Raw genomic sequence first — 18,386 nt, 5'->3', positions numbered from 1 at the left:
CGCGCTCCAAATAAGGAAAGGGGGCGCCACCTTGGGAGAGACCCCAAGTAGGATTCCTCCTACTTGGGAACCCCCCTTGGCTGCTCCTCCCTCCCTCTCACCTATATATATGTGGGAGGGGGCGCCTAGCACACAACAGACAATTGCCTAGCCGTGTGCGGCGCCCCCTCCACCATTTACACCCCCGATCATATTTTCGTAGTGCTTAGGCGAAGCCCTGCGGAGATCACTTCACCATCACCATCACCACGCTATCGTGCTGTCGGAACTCATCCACTACCTCGCCATCTTACTAGATCAAGAAGGCGGAGGACGTCACCGAGCCGAATGTGTGCAGAACTCGGAGGTGTCGTACGTTCGGTACTCGATTGGTTGGATCGCGAAGAAAGTTCGACTACATCAATCACATTGTAAAACGCTTCCGCTTACGGTCTATGAAGGTACATAGACACACTCTTCCCCCTCGTTGCTATGCATCTCCATGGGTAGATCATTGCGTGTGCATAGAATTTTTTTGTTTTCCATGCAACGATTTCCAACAGTGGCATCATGAGCCAGGTCTATGCGTAGATGATATGAACGAGTAGAACACAAAGAGTTGTGGACGGTGATAGTCATACTGCTTACCACTAATGTCTTATTTTGATTCGGCGGTATATTGGGATGAAGCGGCCCGGACCTACCTTACATATCCACGTACATGAAACCGGTTCCACCGACAGACATGCAACTTGTTTTGCATAAAGGTGGCTAGCAGGTGTCTGTTTCTCCTACTTTAGTTGAATCGAATTTGAGTGCGGTCGGTCCTTGAAGAAGGTTAAAACAACAAACTTGATGAATCACCATTGTGGTTTTTGCCGTAGGTAAGAATGGTTCTTGCTAGAAACCCGTAGCAGCCACGTAAAACTTGCAACAACAAAGTAGAGGGTGTCTAACTTGTTTTTGCAGGGCATGTTGTGATGTGATAAGGTCAATACATGATGTGATATGCGTTGTTGTGTGAGATGATCATGTTTTGTAAATTTATCAGAGACCGGCAGGAGCCTTATGGTTGTCTCTTTATTGTATGAAATGCAAACGCCATGTAATTGCTTTACTTTATCGCTATGAGTTAGCAATAGTTGGCGAGATGACCACAATGCAATGATGGAGATCAAGGTGTCAAGACGGTGACGATGGATATCATGACGATGCTTTGGAGATGGATTAAAAGCACAAGATGATGATGGCCATATCATGTCATAGATTGCATGTGATGTTTATCTTATATGCATCTTATATGCATCTTATTTTGCTTAGAACGACGGTAGCATTATAAGATGATCCCTCCACTAAATTTCAAGGTAAAAGTGTTCTCCCTTAGTATGCACCGTTGCTACAATTCGTCGTTTCGAGACACTACATGGTGATTGGGTGTGATAGACTCTACATTCACATACAACGAGTGTAAGGCAGTTTTACACATGCAAAATACTTGGGTTAAACTTGACAAGCCTAGCATGTACAGACATGGCCTCGGAACACTGGAGACCGAAAGGTCGAACATGAATCATATAGTAGATATGATCAACATAGATGTTCACCATTGATGACTACCCCATCTCACGTGATGATCGAACATGGGTTAGTTGATTTGGATCACGTATCACTTAGATAACTTGAGGGATGTTTATTTATGTGGGAGTTCATTAGTAATTGATTAATTGAACTTTAATTTATCATGAAATTAGTCTTGATAGTATTTGCAAATAATGTAGTAGATCAATAGCTCGCGTTGTAGCTCCCCCATTTTTGATATTTTCCTAGAGAAAAATAAGTTGAAGGATGATAGTAGCAATGATGCGGACTGGGTCCATGATCTAAGGATTATCCTCATTGCTGCACAGAAGAACTATGTCCTTGATGCACCGCTAGGTGACAGACCTATTGCAAGAGCAGATGCAGACGTTATAAACGTTTGACAAAGCTCGGTATGATGACTACTTGATAGTTTAGTGCGCCATGCTTTACAGCTTAGAACCGGGACATTAAAAATGTTTTGAATGCCACGAAGCATATGAGATGTTCCAAGAGATGAAATTGGTATTTCAGACTCATGCCCGTGTCGAGAGGTACGAGACCTCTGACAAGTACTTTGCCTACAAGATGGAGGAGAATAGCTCAGCCAATGAGCATGTGCTCAGAATGTATGGGTACTACAATCACTTGAATCAAGTGGGAGTTAATCTTCCAGATAAGATAATGATTGATAGAGTTCTCTAGTCATTATCACCAAGCTACTAGAACTTAGGATGAACTATAATATGCAAGAGATGACAAAAATGATTCCCGAGCTCTTCGCGATGCTGAAATCGGTGAAGGTAGAAATCAAGAAAAAGCATCAAATGTTGATGGTTAACAAGACCACTAGTCTCAAGAAAAAGGGAAAAGGGATGGAAAGGAAACTTCAAGAAGAATGGCAAGCAAGTTGGCATTCCCGTGAAGAAACCCAAAGATAGACCTAAGCTTGAAACTGAGTGCTTCTACTGCAAAGGGAATGGTCACTAGAAGCGGAACTACCCCAAATACTTGGCGGATAAGAAGGATGGCAAAGTGAACAAAGGTATATTTGATATACATGTTATTGATGTGTACCTTACTAGTGTTCGTAGTAGCCCCTCGGTATTTGATACCAGTTCAGTTGCTAAGATTAGTAACTCGAAACATGAGTTGCAGAACAAACAAAGACTAGTTAAGGGCGAGGTGACGATGTGTGTTGGAAGTAATTCCAAGGTTGATACAATCACCATCGCACACTCCCTCTACCTTCGGGATTAGTGTTAAACCTAAATAAATGTTATTTGGTGTTTGCGTTGAGCATGAGTATGATTGGATCATATTTATTGCAATATAGTTATTCATTTAAGTCGGAGAATAATTGTTGTCCTGTTTACATGAATAAAACCTTCTATGGTCATACACCCAATGTGAATGGTTTATTGTATCTCGATCATAGTGATACACATGTTCATAATATTGATGCCAAAAGATGCAAAGTTGATAATGATAGTGCAACATATTTGTGGCACTACCTTTAGGTCATATTGGTGTAAAGCGCATGAAGAAACTCCATGCAGATGAGATTTTAGAATCACTTGATTATTAATCATTTGATACTTGTGAACCATGCATCATGGACAAGATGACTAAAACTCCATTTTTCAGAACAACGGAGCGAGCTAATGACTTATTGGAAATAATACATACCGATGTATGCGGTCCGATGAGTGTTGAGGTACGCGGCAGGTATCATTATTTTCTGACCTTCATAGATGATTTGAGTAGATATGGGTATATCTACTTGATGAAACACAAGTATGAAACATTTGAAAAGTTCAAAAAATTTCAGAGTGAAGTGGAAAATCATCATGACAAGAAAATAAAGTTTCTACGATCTAATCGCGGAGGCGAATATTTGAGTTACGAGTTTGGCCTTCATTTAAAACAATGTGGAATTGTTTCACAACTCACTCCAGCTGGAACACCACAGAGTAATGGTGGGTCCGAACTTCATAATCGTACTTTATTAGATATGGTGCGTTCTATGATGTCTCTTATTAAATTTTTTCAAAGAAGTATGTGCATGTGCTACAATTGAGTTCACCTGGTGTGGAAATAGGGATGTTAACTAGGCTGTGGTATACTTCCACTAAAAGAGTGGTAACTAGTAACTAATGCAGAAAGTTAACAAAAAAGTGCTAGATTGTTTGTTGTCTTCCTGGAACTAGAAGATTAAAATTCTGATATGTAGTAAAATATGAATTTGTAGTGTGTTGAGAGTTGAGGCAATCAGCTAGTCATGGTGCTTCTTTGATTGGCAAAATCATGATAATTACTTGGGCTTTTGTTGGGTAGACAAAAGCATGTCTGAATGCGTACATCATATTCATGGAATTTATGTTGCATCATTGAGAGTGTAACTCTGATGCAAGTTTTGATCTTTTGTAAATCCCCTACCGTAGTGACAGGGCTGTTATGTAAAGTTGTAAATGAAGGAATATGCCCTAGAGGCAATAATAAACTTGTTATTTATATTTCCTTATATCATGATAAATGTTTATTATTCATGCTAGAATTATATTAACCGGAAACTTAGTACATGTGTGAATACATAGACAAAAGAAAGTGTCCCTAGTATGCCTCTACTTGACTAGCTCATTAATCAAAGATGGTTATGTTTCCTGACCATACACATGTGTTGTCATTTGATGAACGGGATCACATCATTAGAATGTGATGGACAAGACCCATCCATTAGCTTAGCATCATGATCATTATAGTTTCATTGCTACTACTTTCTTCATGACTTATACATGTTCCTCAGACTATGAGATTATGCAACTCCTGAATACTGGAGGAACACCTTGTGTTCTATCAAACGTCACAACGTAACTGGGTGATTATAAAGATGCTCTACAGGTGTCTCCAAAGGTGTTTGTTGGGTTGGCATAGATCAAGATTAGGATTTATCACTCCGTGTTTCGGAGAGGTATCTGAGATTGAACTAGGTATGATGATACCGACGATCGAATCTTGGGCAAGTAACATACCGATGACAAAGGGAACAAAGAATGTTTTATGCAATTTGACCGATAAAGATCTTCGTAGAATTTGTAGGAGCCAATATGATCATCCAGGTTACGCTATTGGTTATTGATCAGAGATGTGTCTCGATCATGTCTACATAGTTCTCGAACCTGTAGGGTCCGCATGCTTAATGTTCGATGACAATTTTTATTATGAGTTATGTGTTTTTCATGACCAAAGTTTGTTCGGAGTCCCAGATGAGATCACGGACATGACGAAGAGTCTCGAAATGGTTGAGACATAAAGATTGATATATTGGAAGGCTATGTCCGGACACCAGAAAGGTTTCGGAATGGTTCGGGCATTTTTCAGAGTACCGGGAGGTTACCGGAACCCCTCGGGGGATTAATGGGCCTTCATGGGCCTTAGTGGAAGAGAGGAGGCAACGGCCAGGTGGAGGTGCGAGCCCCCCCCCCTAGCCCAAACCGAATTGGACTAGGGGAGGGGGCGCGGGCCCCCCTTTCCTCTTTCTCCTCCACCTCTTTCCCTCTCCCCCCCTCTTGGAATAGGATGGCGACTCCAACTAGGATTGGGAATCCTAGTTGGACTCCCCCTATAGGTGCCCCTCCTTGGCCATCCTCCTCCTCCTCCCTCCTTTATATACGAGGGTAGGGGGCACCCCAAAACACAACAGTTGTTCTCTTAGCCGTGTGCGGTGCCCCCCTCCATAGTTTAACACCTCAGTCATATCGTCGTAGTGCTTAGGCGAAGCCCTGCACCGGTAACATCATCAACACCGTCACCACGCCATTGTGCTGACGGAACTCTCCAATCGTCCTCAGTTGGATCAAGAGCTCGAGTGACGTCATCGTGTTGAACGTGTGCTGAACACGAAGGTGTCGTACGTTCGGTACTTGGATCAATTGGATCGTGAAGACGTTCGACCACATCAGCTGCGTTACTAAATGCTTCCGCTTTCGATCTACGAGGGTACGTGGACACACTCTCCCATCTTGTTGCTATGCATCTTCTAGATAGATCTTGCGTGATCCTAGGATTTTTTTTGAATTACTACGTTTCCAACAGTAGCATCCGAGCCAGGTCTATGCGTAGATGTTTTATGCATGAGTAGAACACAAAGAGTTGTGGGCGATAATAGTCAAACTGCTTACCACCAACGTCTTAATTTGATTCGGCGGTATTGTTGGATGTAGCGGCTCGGATCAACATTACATGACCGTGTTCATGAGACTGGTTCTACTGACGTGCTTTTGCACATAGGTGGCTGACGGGTGTCTGTTTCTCCAACTTTAGTTGAATCGAGTTTGACTATGGCCGGTCCTTGTTGAAGGTTAAAATAGCACACGTGACGAAAAATCGTTGTGGTTTTGATGCGTAGGTAAGAATGGTTCTTGCTTGAAGCCCGTAGCAGCCACGTAAAATTCGCAACAACAAAGTAGAGGACGTCTAACTTGTTTTTGCAGGGCTTGATGTGATGTGATATGGTTAAGACATGATGTGATATAAATTGTTGTATGAGATGATCATGTTTTGTAACAGAGTTATCGGCAACTAGCAGGAGCCATATAGTTGTCGTTTTATTGTATGCAATGCAATCGCCATGTAATTTGTTTACTTTATCACTAAGCAGTAGCGATAGTTGTAGAAGCAATAGTTGGAGAGACGACAATGATGCTACGATGGAGATCAAGGTGTTACACCGGTGACGATGGAGATCATGACGATGCTTCGGTGATGGAGATCATAAGCACAAGATGATGATGGCCATATCATGTCACATATTTTGATTGCATGTAATGTTTATCTTTTATGCATCTTATTTTGCTTAGTACAACGGTAGCATTATAAGATGATCCCTTACTAAATTTCAAGGTATAAGTGTTCTCCCTTAGTATGCACCGTTGCTACAGTTCGTCGTGCCGAGATACCACGTGATGATCGGGTGTGATAAACTCTATCTATACCTACTAATAAAGCAAGGTGCATTTATCCAATTTTTCATCCGTTCACCACCAATTTTTTAATATCCGAGGTGGTACTAATTTTTTATGGTCCATCTGCTAGAAAAGAAAAAACAATTGTCCATAATTTCGTACATGGGCCTGCACGCACTAAGGCCTAGAGAAGCCACCCATTTATATCCTGCCCACACAGCTGGGAAACCTTATTTGTCGTATGGAGCAGCATATAGTTGGAGCTTAGGTCGCACACCGTTGGATCGGCCCATTCTCCTTTTATCTTTGTTCTTATTATACATTTCTTATTATTTTTCCCCTTTGAAGTTATTTTTTTCTTTTTCCCATATATTTTTTTTTCAAAATTTCGTTTTTTGTACACATTTTCGTTAAATCTTCAGAATTTCCAAATTTGTTCCCTTTTCAAAAATATTGGGAACTTTTAAATTTTATTCCTGTTCCAAATTTGTTCGAAATTCAAAAAATATTCAAATTTAAAAAAACCAATACAAAATTGTTTGTCATTTTTTTTAAAAATTGCATTTTCTAAAATAATAGAAATTCAAAAATATTCCTATTTGCTGAAATGTTCACAAATTCAAAACAATGTTTGTGATTAAAAACACATTTTTGAAAATGTTTTTGAATGTTCAAAACAAGTTTCCATTTTAAAAACTATTCACAAATTCAAAAAATGCTAGTTTCTCCGCCTTAAAAGTTTCCTGTTTTCAAAAAAATGTTCGTGAATTTCAAAAAATCTTACTATCTCAAGTTTTGTTTGCCTTTTTTCCAGAAATTAAGGATTTATTTTTTAAAAATGCTCCCATTTTTTATAAAAAAAATAGGAGGTCACCACAACCTCAACAAGGAGGCAAACCTGAAGTAAAAAAAAAAGACACGAGTTGGGTAGTGGCCGCCACTCCGATCAACCTCAGTACTATGAAGATCTCTCGGGCCAAACATGACCCGTGAGAACACCAGATATCTCTGCTCTGTTGCCCCACTGTTCTGGAGACCGTTTTGACGGACATCAATTATCTCTCCGAATGCTTCTTGCAAAAAAATATCTTCCGTTGCAACGCATGGGCATATGTGCTAGTGTTCACATACAACGGGTGCAAGCCACTTTTGCACACGCAGAATACTCGGGTTAAACTTGACGAGCCTAGCATATGGAAATATGGCCTGGAACACTGGAGACCGAAAGGTCGAGCGTGAATCATATAGTAGATATGATCAACATAGAGATGTTCACCATTTAAAACTACTCCATCTCATGTGATGATCGGACATGATTTAGTTAATTTGGATCATGTGATCATTTAGATTACTAGAGGTACGTCTATCTAAGTGGGGGTTCTTAAGTAATATGATTAATTGAACTTTAATTTATCATGAACTTAGTCCTAATAGTATTTTGTAAATTATGTTGTAGATCAATAGCTCGCGTTGTAGCTTCCCTATGTTTGTATATGTTCCTAGAGAAAACTAAGTTGAAAGATGATAGTAGCAATGATGCGGACTGGGTCTATGATCTGAGGTTTATCCTCATTGCTGCATAGAAGAATTATGTACTTGATGCACCGCTAGGTGATAGACCTATTGCAGGAGCAGATGTAGACGTTATGAACCTTTGGCTAGCTCAATATGATGACTACTTGATAGTTTAGTGCACCATGCTTTATGGCTTAGAACCGGGACTTCAAAGATGTTTTGAACGCTATGGAGCATATGAGATGTTCCAAGAGCTGAAATTGGTATTTCAGAATCATGCCTGTGTCGAGGTATGAGACTTCTAACAAGTACTTCGCCTACAAGATGGAGGAGAATAGCTCAATCAAGTGGGAGTTAAGTTTCTAGATAAGATAGTGATTGACAGAGTTCTCTAGACACTATCACCAAGTTATTGGAACTTCGTGATGAACTATAAAATGCAAGGGATGACGAAAACAATTCCCGAGCTCTTCGTGATGCTGAAATTGACGAAGGTAGAAATCAAGAAAGAGCATCAAGTGTTGATGATTAAACAAGACCACTAGTTTCAAGAAAAGGGCAAAGGGAAAGAAAGGGAACTTCAAGAAGAATGACAAGCAAGTTGTCACTCCCTTGAAAAAGCCCAAAGCTAGACCTAAGCCTGAAACCGAGTGCTTCTACTACAGAGGAAATGGTCACTGGAAGCGGAACTACCCAAAACATTTGGCGGATAAGAAGGATGGCAAAGTGAATAAAGGTATATTTGATATACAGGTTATTGATGTGTACCTTACTAGTGTTCGCAGTAGCCCCTGGGTATTTGATACTTGTTCGATTACTAAGATTAGTAACTCGAGATAGGAGTTACAGAATAAACAGAGACTAGTTGAGGGTAAAGTGATGATGTGTGTTGGAAGTAGTTCCAAGATTGATATGATCATCATCGCACACTCCTTATACTTTCGGGATTAGTGTTGAACCTAAATAAATGTTATTTGGTATTTGCGTTAAGCATGAATATGATTAGATCATGTTTATTGCAATAAAATTATTCATTTAAGACAGAGAATAATTTTTATTCTATTTACATGAATAAAACCTTCTATGGTCATCCATCCAATGTTGATGGTTTATTGAATCTCGATCGTAGTGATACACATATTCATAATATTGATGCCAAAAGATGCAAAGTTAATAATGATAGTGCAACATACTTGTGGCACTGCCGTTTAGGTCATTTTGGTGTAAAGCGCATGAAGAAACTTCACGCTGATGGGCTTTTGGAATCACTTGATTATGAACCATTTGATACTTGCGAACCATGCCTTATGGGAAGATGACTAAAACTCCATTCTCCGGAACAATGGAACGAGCTACTTACTTATTGGAAATAATATATACCGATGTATGCGGTCCAATGAGTGTTGAGGCTCGTGGCGGGTATCGTTTGTTTCTTACCTTCATAGATGATTTGAGCAGATATGGTTATATCTACTTAATGAAGCATAAGTCAGAAACATTTGAAAAGTTCAAAGAATTTCGGAGTGAAGCGGAAAATCATCATAAGAAGAAAATAAAGTTTCTACGATCTGATCATGGAGGCGAATATTTGAGTTACGAGTTTGGTCTTCATTTGAAACAATGTGGAATAGTTTTGCAACTCACGCCACCTGGATTACCACAGCATAATGGTGTGTCCGAACATCGTAGCCGCACTTTATTGGATATGGTGCGATCTATGATGTCTCTTACAGATTTACCACTATCGTCTTGGGATTATGCTTTAGCTGCATTCGGGTTAAACATGGCACCATCTAAATCCGTTGAGACGACGCCTTATGAACTGTGGTTTGGCAAGAAACCAAAGTTGTCGTTTCTTAAAGTTTGGGGTTGCAATGCTTATGTGAAAAAGCTTCAACCTGATAAGCTCGAACCCAAATCGAAGAAGTGCGTCTTCATAGGTACCCAAAGGAAACTATTGGTTACACCTTCTATCACAGACCCGAAGGCAAGATATTTGTTGCTAAGAATGGATCCTTTCTAGAGAAGGAGTTTCTTTGGAAAGAAGTGAGTGCGAGGAAAGTAGAATTTGATGAGGTAATTGTACCTTCTCCCGAATTGGAAAGTAGTTCATCAGAAAAATCAGTTCCAGTGATTCCTACACCAATTAGTGATGAAGATAATGATGATGATCATGAAACTTTAGATCAAGTTACTACCGAACCTCGCAGGTCTTCCAGAGTATGGTCTGCACCAAAGTGGTATGATAATCCTGTTCTGGAAGTCATGTTACTAGACCATGATGAACCTACGAACTATGAGGAAGCGATGATGAGCCCAGATTACGTGAAATGGCTTGAGGCCATGAAATCTGAGATATGATCCATGTATAAGAACAAAGTGTGGACTTTGTTGGACTTGCCCGATGATCGGCGGGCCATACAAAATAAATGGATCTTCAAGAGGAATACGGACGCTGATAGTAGTGTTACTATCTGCAAAGCTCGACTTGTCGCAAAAGGTTTTCGACAAGTTCAAGGTGTTGACTACAATGAGATTTTCTCAACTGTAACGATGCTTAAATCCGTCTGAATCATGTTAGCAATTGCCATATCTTATGAAATCTGGCAAATGAATGTCAAAACTGCATTCCTTAAATGGATATTTCTTAAAGAAGAGTTATATATGATGCAACCAGAAGGTTTTGTCGACCCTAAAGGTACTAAGAAGGTGTGCAAGCTCCAGCGATCCATCTATGGACTGGTGCAAGCATCTCAGAGTTGGAATATACACTTTGATGGGTTGAACAAAGCATATAGTTTTATATAGACTTGCGGTGAAGCCTGTATTTACAAGAAAGTGAGTGGGAGCACTACAACCTTTCTGATAAGTATATGTGAATGACATATTGTTGATTGGAAATGGTGTATAATTTTTTGGAAAGCATAAAGGAGAGTTTGACAGGAGATTTTCAAAGAAAGACCTCGGTGAAGCTGCTTACATATTGAGCCTCAAGATCTATAGAGATAGATTAAGACGCTTGATAAGATTTTTCAATGAGTACATACCTTGACAAGTTTTTAAAGGAGTTCAAAATGGATTAGTCAAAGGAGTTCTTGCCTGTATTACAAGGTGTAAATTTGAATAAGACTCAAAGCCCGACCACGGCAGAAGACAGAAAGAGAATGAAAGTCATTCCCTATGCCTCAGTCATAGGTTCTATAAAGTATGCCATGCTATGTACCAAACCAGTTGTGTGCCTTGCTATGAGTTTGGCAAGGGGGTACGATAGTGATCCAGGAGTGGATCACTGTATAGCGCTCAAAGTTATCCTTAGTTACCTAAGAGGACTAAGGAAATATTTCTCGGTTATGGAAGTGATAAAGAGTTCATCGTAAAGAGTTACGTCGATGCAGGCTTTTACACCGATCCAGATGACTCTGAATCTCAATCTGGATACATATTAAAAGTGGGAGCAATTAGCTAGAGTAGCTCCATGGAGAGCATTGTAGACATAGAATATTTACAAAATACATACGGCTCTGAATGTGACAGACCCGTTGACTAAACTACTTTCATGAGCAAAACATGATCACACCTTAGTACTCTTTGGGTGTTAATCACATAGCGATGTGAACTAGATTATTGACTCTAGTAAACCCTTTGGGTGTTGGTCACATAGCGATGTGAAATATGGGTGTTAATCACATACAGATGTGAACTATTGGTGTTAAATCACATGGCGATGTGAACTAGATTGTTGACTCTAGTGCAAGTGGGAGACTGAAGGAAATATGCCCTAGAGGCAATAATAAACTTGTTATTTATATTTCCGTATATCATGATAAATGTTTATTATTCATGCTAGAATTGTATTAACAAGAAACTTAGTACATGTGTGAATACATAGACAAAACAAAGTGTCCCTAGTATGCCTCTACTTGACTAGCTCGTTAATCAAAGATGGTTATGTTTCCTGACCATAGACATGTGGTGTCATTTGATGAACGGGGTCACATCATTAGAGAATGATGTGTGGACAAGACCCATCCGTTATCTTAGCATTATGATCATTACAGTTTCATTGCTACTGCTTTCTTCATGACTTATACATGCTCCTCAGACTATGAGATTATGCAACTCCCGAATACCGAGGAACACCTTGTGTGCTATCGAATTTCACAACGTAACTGGGTAATTATAAAGATGCTCTACAGGTGTCTCCGAAGGTGTTTGTTGGGTTGGCATAGATCAAGATTAGGATTTCTCACTCCTTGTTTCGGAGAGGTATCCCTGGGCCCTCTCGGTAATGCTCATCACTATAAGCCTTGCAAGCAATGTGGCTAATGAGTTAGTAGAGGGATGAAGCATTATGGAATGAGTGAAGAGACTTGCCGGTAACAAGATTGAACTAGGTATGATGATACCGACGATCAAATCTCGGGCAAGTAACATACCGATGACAAAGGGAACAACGTATGTTGTTATGCGGTTTGACCATTAAAGATCTTCGTAGAATATGTAGGAGCCAATATGAGCATCCATGTTCCGCTATTGGTTATTGATCAGAGATGTGTCTCGATCATGTCTACATAGTTCTCGAACCTATAGGGTTCGCACGCTTAATGTTCGATGACGATTTGTATTATGAGTTATGTGTTTTTGATGAACAAAGTTTGTTCGGAGTGCCGGATGAGATAACAGACGTGACGAGGAGTCTCGAAATGGTCGAGACATAAAGATTGATATATTGGAAGGCTATGTTCGGACACCAGAAAGGTTTTGGAATGGTTCGGGCATTTTTGGGAGTACCTGGAGGTTACTGAAACCTCCTGGGGGATTAATGGGCCTTGATGGGCCTTAGTGGAAGAGAGGAGGCAGCAGCCAGGTGGAGGCACGCGCCCCCCCTAGCCCAAACCGAATTGGACTAGGGGAGGGGGCGCGACCCCCCCCCCCTTCCTCTTTCTCCTCCACCTGTTTCCCTCTCTCCCTCTCTGTGAATAGGAAGGGGACTCCAACTAGGATTGGGAATCCTAGTTGGACTCCCCCTATAGGCGCCCCTCCTTGGCCGGTCTCCTCCTCCTCCCTCCTTTATATACGGGGGCAGGGGGCACCCCAAAATACAACCGTTGTTCTCTTAGCCGTGTGCGGTGCCCCCCTCCACAGTTTAACACCTCGGTCATATTGTCGTAGTGCTTCGGCGAACCCCTGTGCCGGTAACATCATCAACACCGTCACCACGCAGTCGTGCTGACGGAACTCTCCCTCGTCCTCAACTGGATAAAGAGCTCGAGGGACGTCATCGTGCTGAATGTGTGCTGAACACAGAGGTGTCGTACGTTCGGTATTGGATCGGTTGGATCGTGAAGACGTTCGACCACATCAACCGCGTTACCAATGCTTCCGCTTTCGGTCTACGAGGGTATGTAAACACGCTCCCCCGTCTCGTTGCTATGCATCTCCTAGATAGATCTTGCATGATCATAGGAATTTTTTTGAATTACTACGTTTCCCAACAGTAAATAACTCATTGAGGTAATAAGGAATTGATGGAATTCTTTAAAAAAATGAACACTCATGATAATATAATTTAGATTTGTGTACACGTTTTTAGTGGTGCATATTCTGATCTACATTTTCTTGTTAGGTTGACGCAGTTAATATTGAAGAAACCAAGCAGCCACAAGGAGGATCAACCGGTATGATATTTGTGGCACGTACTAACTTTGCTTCTCCAATTTTTTTTGTTTTTTCATAGGGCTGAATTGTTTTATTCTTTCATATGGGGGAAAGAAATAATGGCAAGATTTGTTCAGAAGATTTTCACCTAAAGATTATTCACAACTAACTGTAAATCCAAAGACAATAATGCATCTTTGTTTTATCTTGTCCCATGACAGTCTTTAGGACTTCATGTACATGTGTTTCATGAGCTTAACAGTTGAGTTTGCATTCTGCACGAGAATGTACTCTAGAGGGGCTCACCAAAGTTGGTGTTTTTTTATTTATTTGGGTTTCTTTGATTAGTTAATCTTTTATGCAAATATATGTGGGCTGAAAAAAATTGCTAGGCTAGGACTAACATATAGCATATAATGGTAGTGTGAGCAATACCCTTTATTTGTAACTGAAGAACCTTGCATCATCTATCTAACTGAGGCCAACGACTCAACCCTAGTCATGGATTGTTATATCGATACCCTTGCATGTATTACAGAAGAACCTAGCACCATCTATGTAACCGAGTCTAATGAATGTCAGGTTCAAGCTCTCAAACCTTTTTCATGATTATACCAATACGTCCCCTATGGGAAATTATTACCAATACTTGGAATGACATCATGATTATACCAATACCATTTCTCATGTCTTATTGCTGGTTCAGGTTGCTAGAACAATTGAAAAGACATGGTGCTGCTGGAGTTTTGTCATATAGACTACTTGATATTGTGTATTATGTCATCGCTTTTTTATTAGTTTGGTAAGTGTCCTGTGATGCCATCCTGTTTCTTAGTTTTACATTACTTTGAAAATGTAAAGTTTTCATCGGTCATGAGAAAAAGATCATTAATTCACTTAAATACTTGTTTCACTTCGTGCATTTCCATGAGCTAAAACAACTACAGATGCAATAGGAGCATTGGATGGGAAGGGAGTCATTGAATGATTTGCTTTTCGGGTTCCATTTTTCGCCTGCTCCCGGTAGGATGGGCTATGCTGCAGCAGTGGAGAGGTAACCGTTGTAAATTCTGTCTTTTTAAGCAGTCTCTTCTCACTATAATGTTGTCTATACTACTAAAGCAGGTTCCTTAAATTAATGGCAATGATGTGGGCTGGCAGTCAGGTTACTAAAATTCTTCGCGTAGGAGGGTGAGTCAGTATCCAACTCAGTGTATATAACTTGTTGCCCAGATCAGTGTAGTGAAGCATAGTTGGATACTACTCTTTTCAGTGGTAACTTGACGAACATCCTTCAAGCCCACGCATTTTCAAATTTTAATGAATGCGTTGCTACCTGTCGAAATCTATAGCCCTCTTTTCTGAAAAGCGACTTTTTTGTTTTACTCCAGAGCCCTTGTTGATAGAGGACTGAGATGGTTCACTGTGAAGTTCAACTTCCAGTCAGAAGGAAAGGTGAAATATGACATCTTCCCTTTAACTTTTTCATGGGCAGCAGTTTCTTCGAACCTAAAGGAATGACAAGGTGTTAGGTTTAATCACCGACCTTCTAATGCGTTTTTTTTGTTACATTTACCATCTTGTAGGCATTTGCGACGGTCGTGGAGTTATGCTTTGCACTTGCTGCGCTCATGTTTGTCGGATTAACAGTACTCTGGGCATAGCGCATATGTGGCTGATGGCAGTCGAGGGATTATGGCAAGATGTTGTGGATGCACAGGAGTACATATAGGGACACATGCATTCAACACTCGCACTTGACTAATAGGCTTACTTGCAACATTTTCAGCATGAATATTATTCCTGTATCAAGACCTGCCAGCACCTTGTTTTAGACCTTGTTACGCATACATAATTAGTGGTGGAAATGTAATCTTTTGTGATGTTTAAGCAGCCTCTGGCACCAATTTTTTCATCGACTGTTGGAGACGCTCTCACACTGGACCACCGAGTGCCACCACCAGCCACTCTCACTCCCCTCATCCCGCCGGCCGTTGCCAACCCCGCGCCACCACCAAGCTCAGCCCGTGCGCCGCCCGTTCCCCATCCCACGCTCCAGAAAGCGCACCTGAGCGCCGCCCACCTCGTCTCCCGGCGCCCCATCCCCACTGGCCGCCCCGATCCCCTCGCCGTCCTCCAGCTCCAGCTCGACCTAACACCGCCGGCGTAAGCAGCTTCTCAACCCGAGCTCCTTCCTCCTGCTCCTGCCCAACATCGAGCTCTATCGATCGGATCTTCAAGCTCCACCACCGGCCTCGTCGTCCAGCTCCTGCCCAACCCTAGCGCCGTCGACCTCATCTTCTAGCTTCGCCGCCTACCTCGTATTCCAGCTGCCTGCCGGCCGCCGGTTCGGGTCGCTACTGGTTGCCGCCCGATCTCCTCTGCAGTCGTCGCCCCGAGCATGTCCACCTCGGCTAGAAGGTAGAGCATTGTCATCTCTCCCTTCTGAAGCAAATGCTGTTCACAGTATGGAGCTTCCCGTGCTAAGCAAATGCTGTGACACCCTTCTCTTATATTGATCGCTTTCTTGGGAAGTTCAATTAGGGGAAGCGGCCAGCTAATTTTCTAATGAATAAATCAAGGATCATCCACATTGTTTATTTGAGCATCAGATATTCAGATAACATGATTTTGTCTCTTTTGATTCATAACAACTACAGTAAGTTTCTTCAACTCAGATCTTCTGAGACTGCAGCACTGAAGTGACTCTTTCAGCTGCTGTTGAAGCCCAAATTCTTGACTTAGACATCACTTGTAGCTTACAAAATCCCAGTAGACAAGTCTCTGAATTATACTTCTAATTGATTTAGATAGCAGTTTTGTAGCTTATAACAACTACTGTTATGAAACAAGAGAAATATGTATCTTGAGAGAGGAGGAAGCTTATTTTCTCTTACAAAAAAATATATGTTCAATGTGCAGGCTCTGAATTAAAGTTGATCATGACCACTTCTGTATGTGCAATGTGCAGCTATGTGTGAGGCTCTGCATACACTGCAGTGAACAGCAAGTAAAGGATACATAACCAAGACCCAGTGAATCTCTCACACCATGGCGAAGCACATCAAGCACAATGGCCAAGCTCTCCTACTACTTTTGTTGGTTCTTGTGATTTGCTTGGCCACTCCTCCGCCGATATACGGTAAAATTAACAATTAAAGTTTGTTATTTCAAGTGTTCATCGGTATGTTCAAAGTTGCTTCATCAACTCCATGGAAAGATCAGATCCAGGGTGGTTTTCCATGTAGACTTTATTACGACTTCATATACAGAATAAATCTACTTATCTTGTTATTGGGAGAATATATTGTAACCACTTCAATTTTCTTTCTCTTTAGGACGGAGCATCGACAAGATGGGGATCAACATAACGGATGTGAGCTATCGTTGTCGCTACGCCATATTTCCGCCAAATGCATTCAAGTGGTGCTGCGATGGTCCTTGCTGGGGTGGCCCGTGCTACAAGCACAGAGACGATTGCGTCAAGACTTGCCAGTGTCCCGACCCATGAATGATGATCATCATGTTTCCTATCAATCTGCACTTTGCTGATTGCGTTGGAGCGAATAATTTTAGTGTTTCTGAAACTGTACTAGGTTTTTTTCCTTTTCCTATCGATTTGTAAGTCTGCGTGTGGAAACTCACCCTGATGTGTGGTGATGTAAGGGAAAGGAATGGCTCGGAGCTGGTTGCCAGTTTTTCCCCAATTTGCTCGGACAAGAAAACGAGCTACCTTGAGGATGAAGTAAGGTGCTCAGCGTATCTAATATCAAGCCCTCTTTGATTCGTAGGATTCTAAAAGCGCGCGGGGCCGTTGGGACCGCCTTCTGGCGCTACTTGCGGACGTCCGATTGTCGGAATCCGCGGACCTGATCTCGTGGAGACTTGCGAGCTCCGGCAAATTCTCTGTCAAATCCATGTACAGAGAGCTATGCCACGGTCAGATCCCGTCGGCGGCCACGGGGCTTTGGAAGGCAAAGATCCCGCTTAAAATTAAGGTCTTCCTTTGGCAACTTTGTCAAGATCGCCTTCCTACCTCTATTAACCTCGCTAAACGCAACGGCCCCGCCTCTGGCCCATGTGCGCTGTGTGGGGTCCCGGAAGATGCTGACCACACCTTCTTCCTTTGCTCCCTGGCTCGTTTCGCTTGGAGCGCGGTCCGGGAGGCCGCGGGAGTGGATTGGGATCCACGCTCCCGACCTGAGCTCGTGTCTTCCTTATCTGGGTTTCAAGGCGCGTCTTGTAGGGTCATGTGGACTTGTGCGGCGGCTATGCTATGGGCTATTTGGAATACCCGTAACAAGTTTACTATTGAGGGGGTGTTTCCCTCGCATCCCGCTGACGTTATCTTCAAATGCATCGTTTTCTTGCAGCAATGGGCATCGCTGGGAAGACAACAGGACTCTGATCTCCACCGCCAAGCTATCTGTCGTCTCCATGCCGTCTACTCCGAGGCTCGAGCTCCGTCGCCTGCTCCACTGGTTGCCGCATAGGGATGGGCAACCCCCTTTTGGTCTTAGTACCTTCCGAGCCTGCGTGCTCGCTGCTTTTGGGCCGTTCTCCGCCTTGTAACGCAACTTTGCGCTCATTTAGCGGCCTATCCTCTTAACTGTCGTGTTAGTTTTTGTTGTTTTGTTCGATGGTTGTGTTACTCTGCCTAAGTTTTGTGGGCTTTATTAATTTAAAGCCGGA

At 41.9% G+C, this 18,386-nt stretch overlaps 1 protein-coding gene and 1 long non-coding RNA gene across 3 annotated transcripts in view; both read left to right on the top strand.

Annotated features, from left to right (window-relative positions):
- The window catches only part of LOC119309583, a 39,136-nt gene extending 23,778 nt beyond the window's left edge, over positions 1 to 15,358 (top strand). Inside the window, exons 2-8 of the mRNA XM_037585561.1 lie at positions 13,663 to 13,714; positions 13,957 to 13,981; positions 14,401 to 14,496; positions 14,668 to 14,748; positions 14,820 to 14,885; positions 15,086 to 15,149; positions 15,281 to 15,358. Of these exons, the coding sequence (XP_037441458.1) occupies positions 13,663 to 13,714; positions 13,957 to 13,981; positions 14,401 to 14,496; positions 14,668 to 14,748; positions 14,820 to 14,885; positions 15,086 to 15,149; positions 15,281 to 15,358 (462 nt within the window). The remainder of the gene's footprint in view (positions 1 to 13,662; positions 13,715 to 13,956; positions 13,982 to 14,400; positions 14,497 to 14,667; positions 14,749 to 14,819; positions 14,886 to 15,085; positions 15,150 to 15,280) is intronic.
- A 273-nt stretch (positions 15,359 to 15,631) lies between these two features.
- On the top strand, positions 15,632 to 17,432 carry LOC119305578. Of its 2 annotated transcripts, none has more exons than XR_005148711.1 (3): positions 15,632 to 16,115; positions 16,666 to 16,836; positions 17,033 to 17,432. It is a non-coding gene; the product is annotated as an uncharacterized LOC119305578 (long non-coding RNA). The 2 variants fall into 2 exon arrangements; XR_005148712.1 differs by having other exon boundaries at positions 16,617 to 16,836.
- The last annotated feature ends 954 nt before the right edge of the window (positions 17,433 to 18,386 follow it).

Source organism: Triticum dicoccoides, chromosome 5B, assembly GCF_002162155.2.
Source record: "Triticum dicoccoides isolate Atlit2015 ecotype Zavitan chromosome 5B, WEW_v2.0, whole genome shotgun sequence".
In the NCBI taxonomy this organism is placed as follows: domain Eukaryota; kingdom Viridiplantae; phylum Streptophyta; class Magnoliopsida; order Poales; family Poaceae; genus Triticum; species Triticum dicoccoides.
Note: the sequence above shows the minus strand (reverse complement) of the source record. Positions and strands in the feature narration are given on the sequence as shown.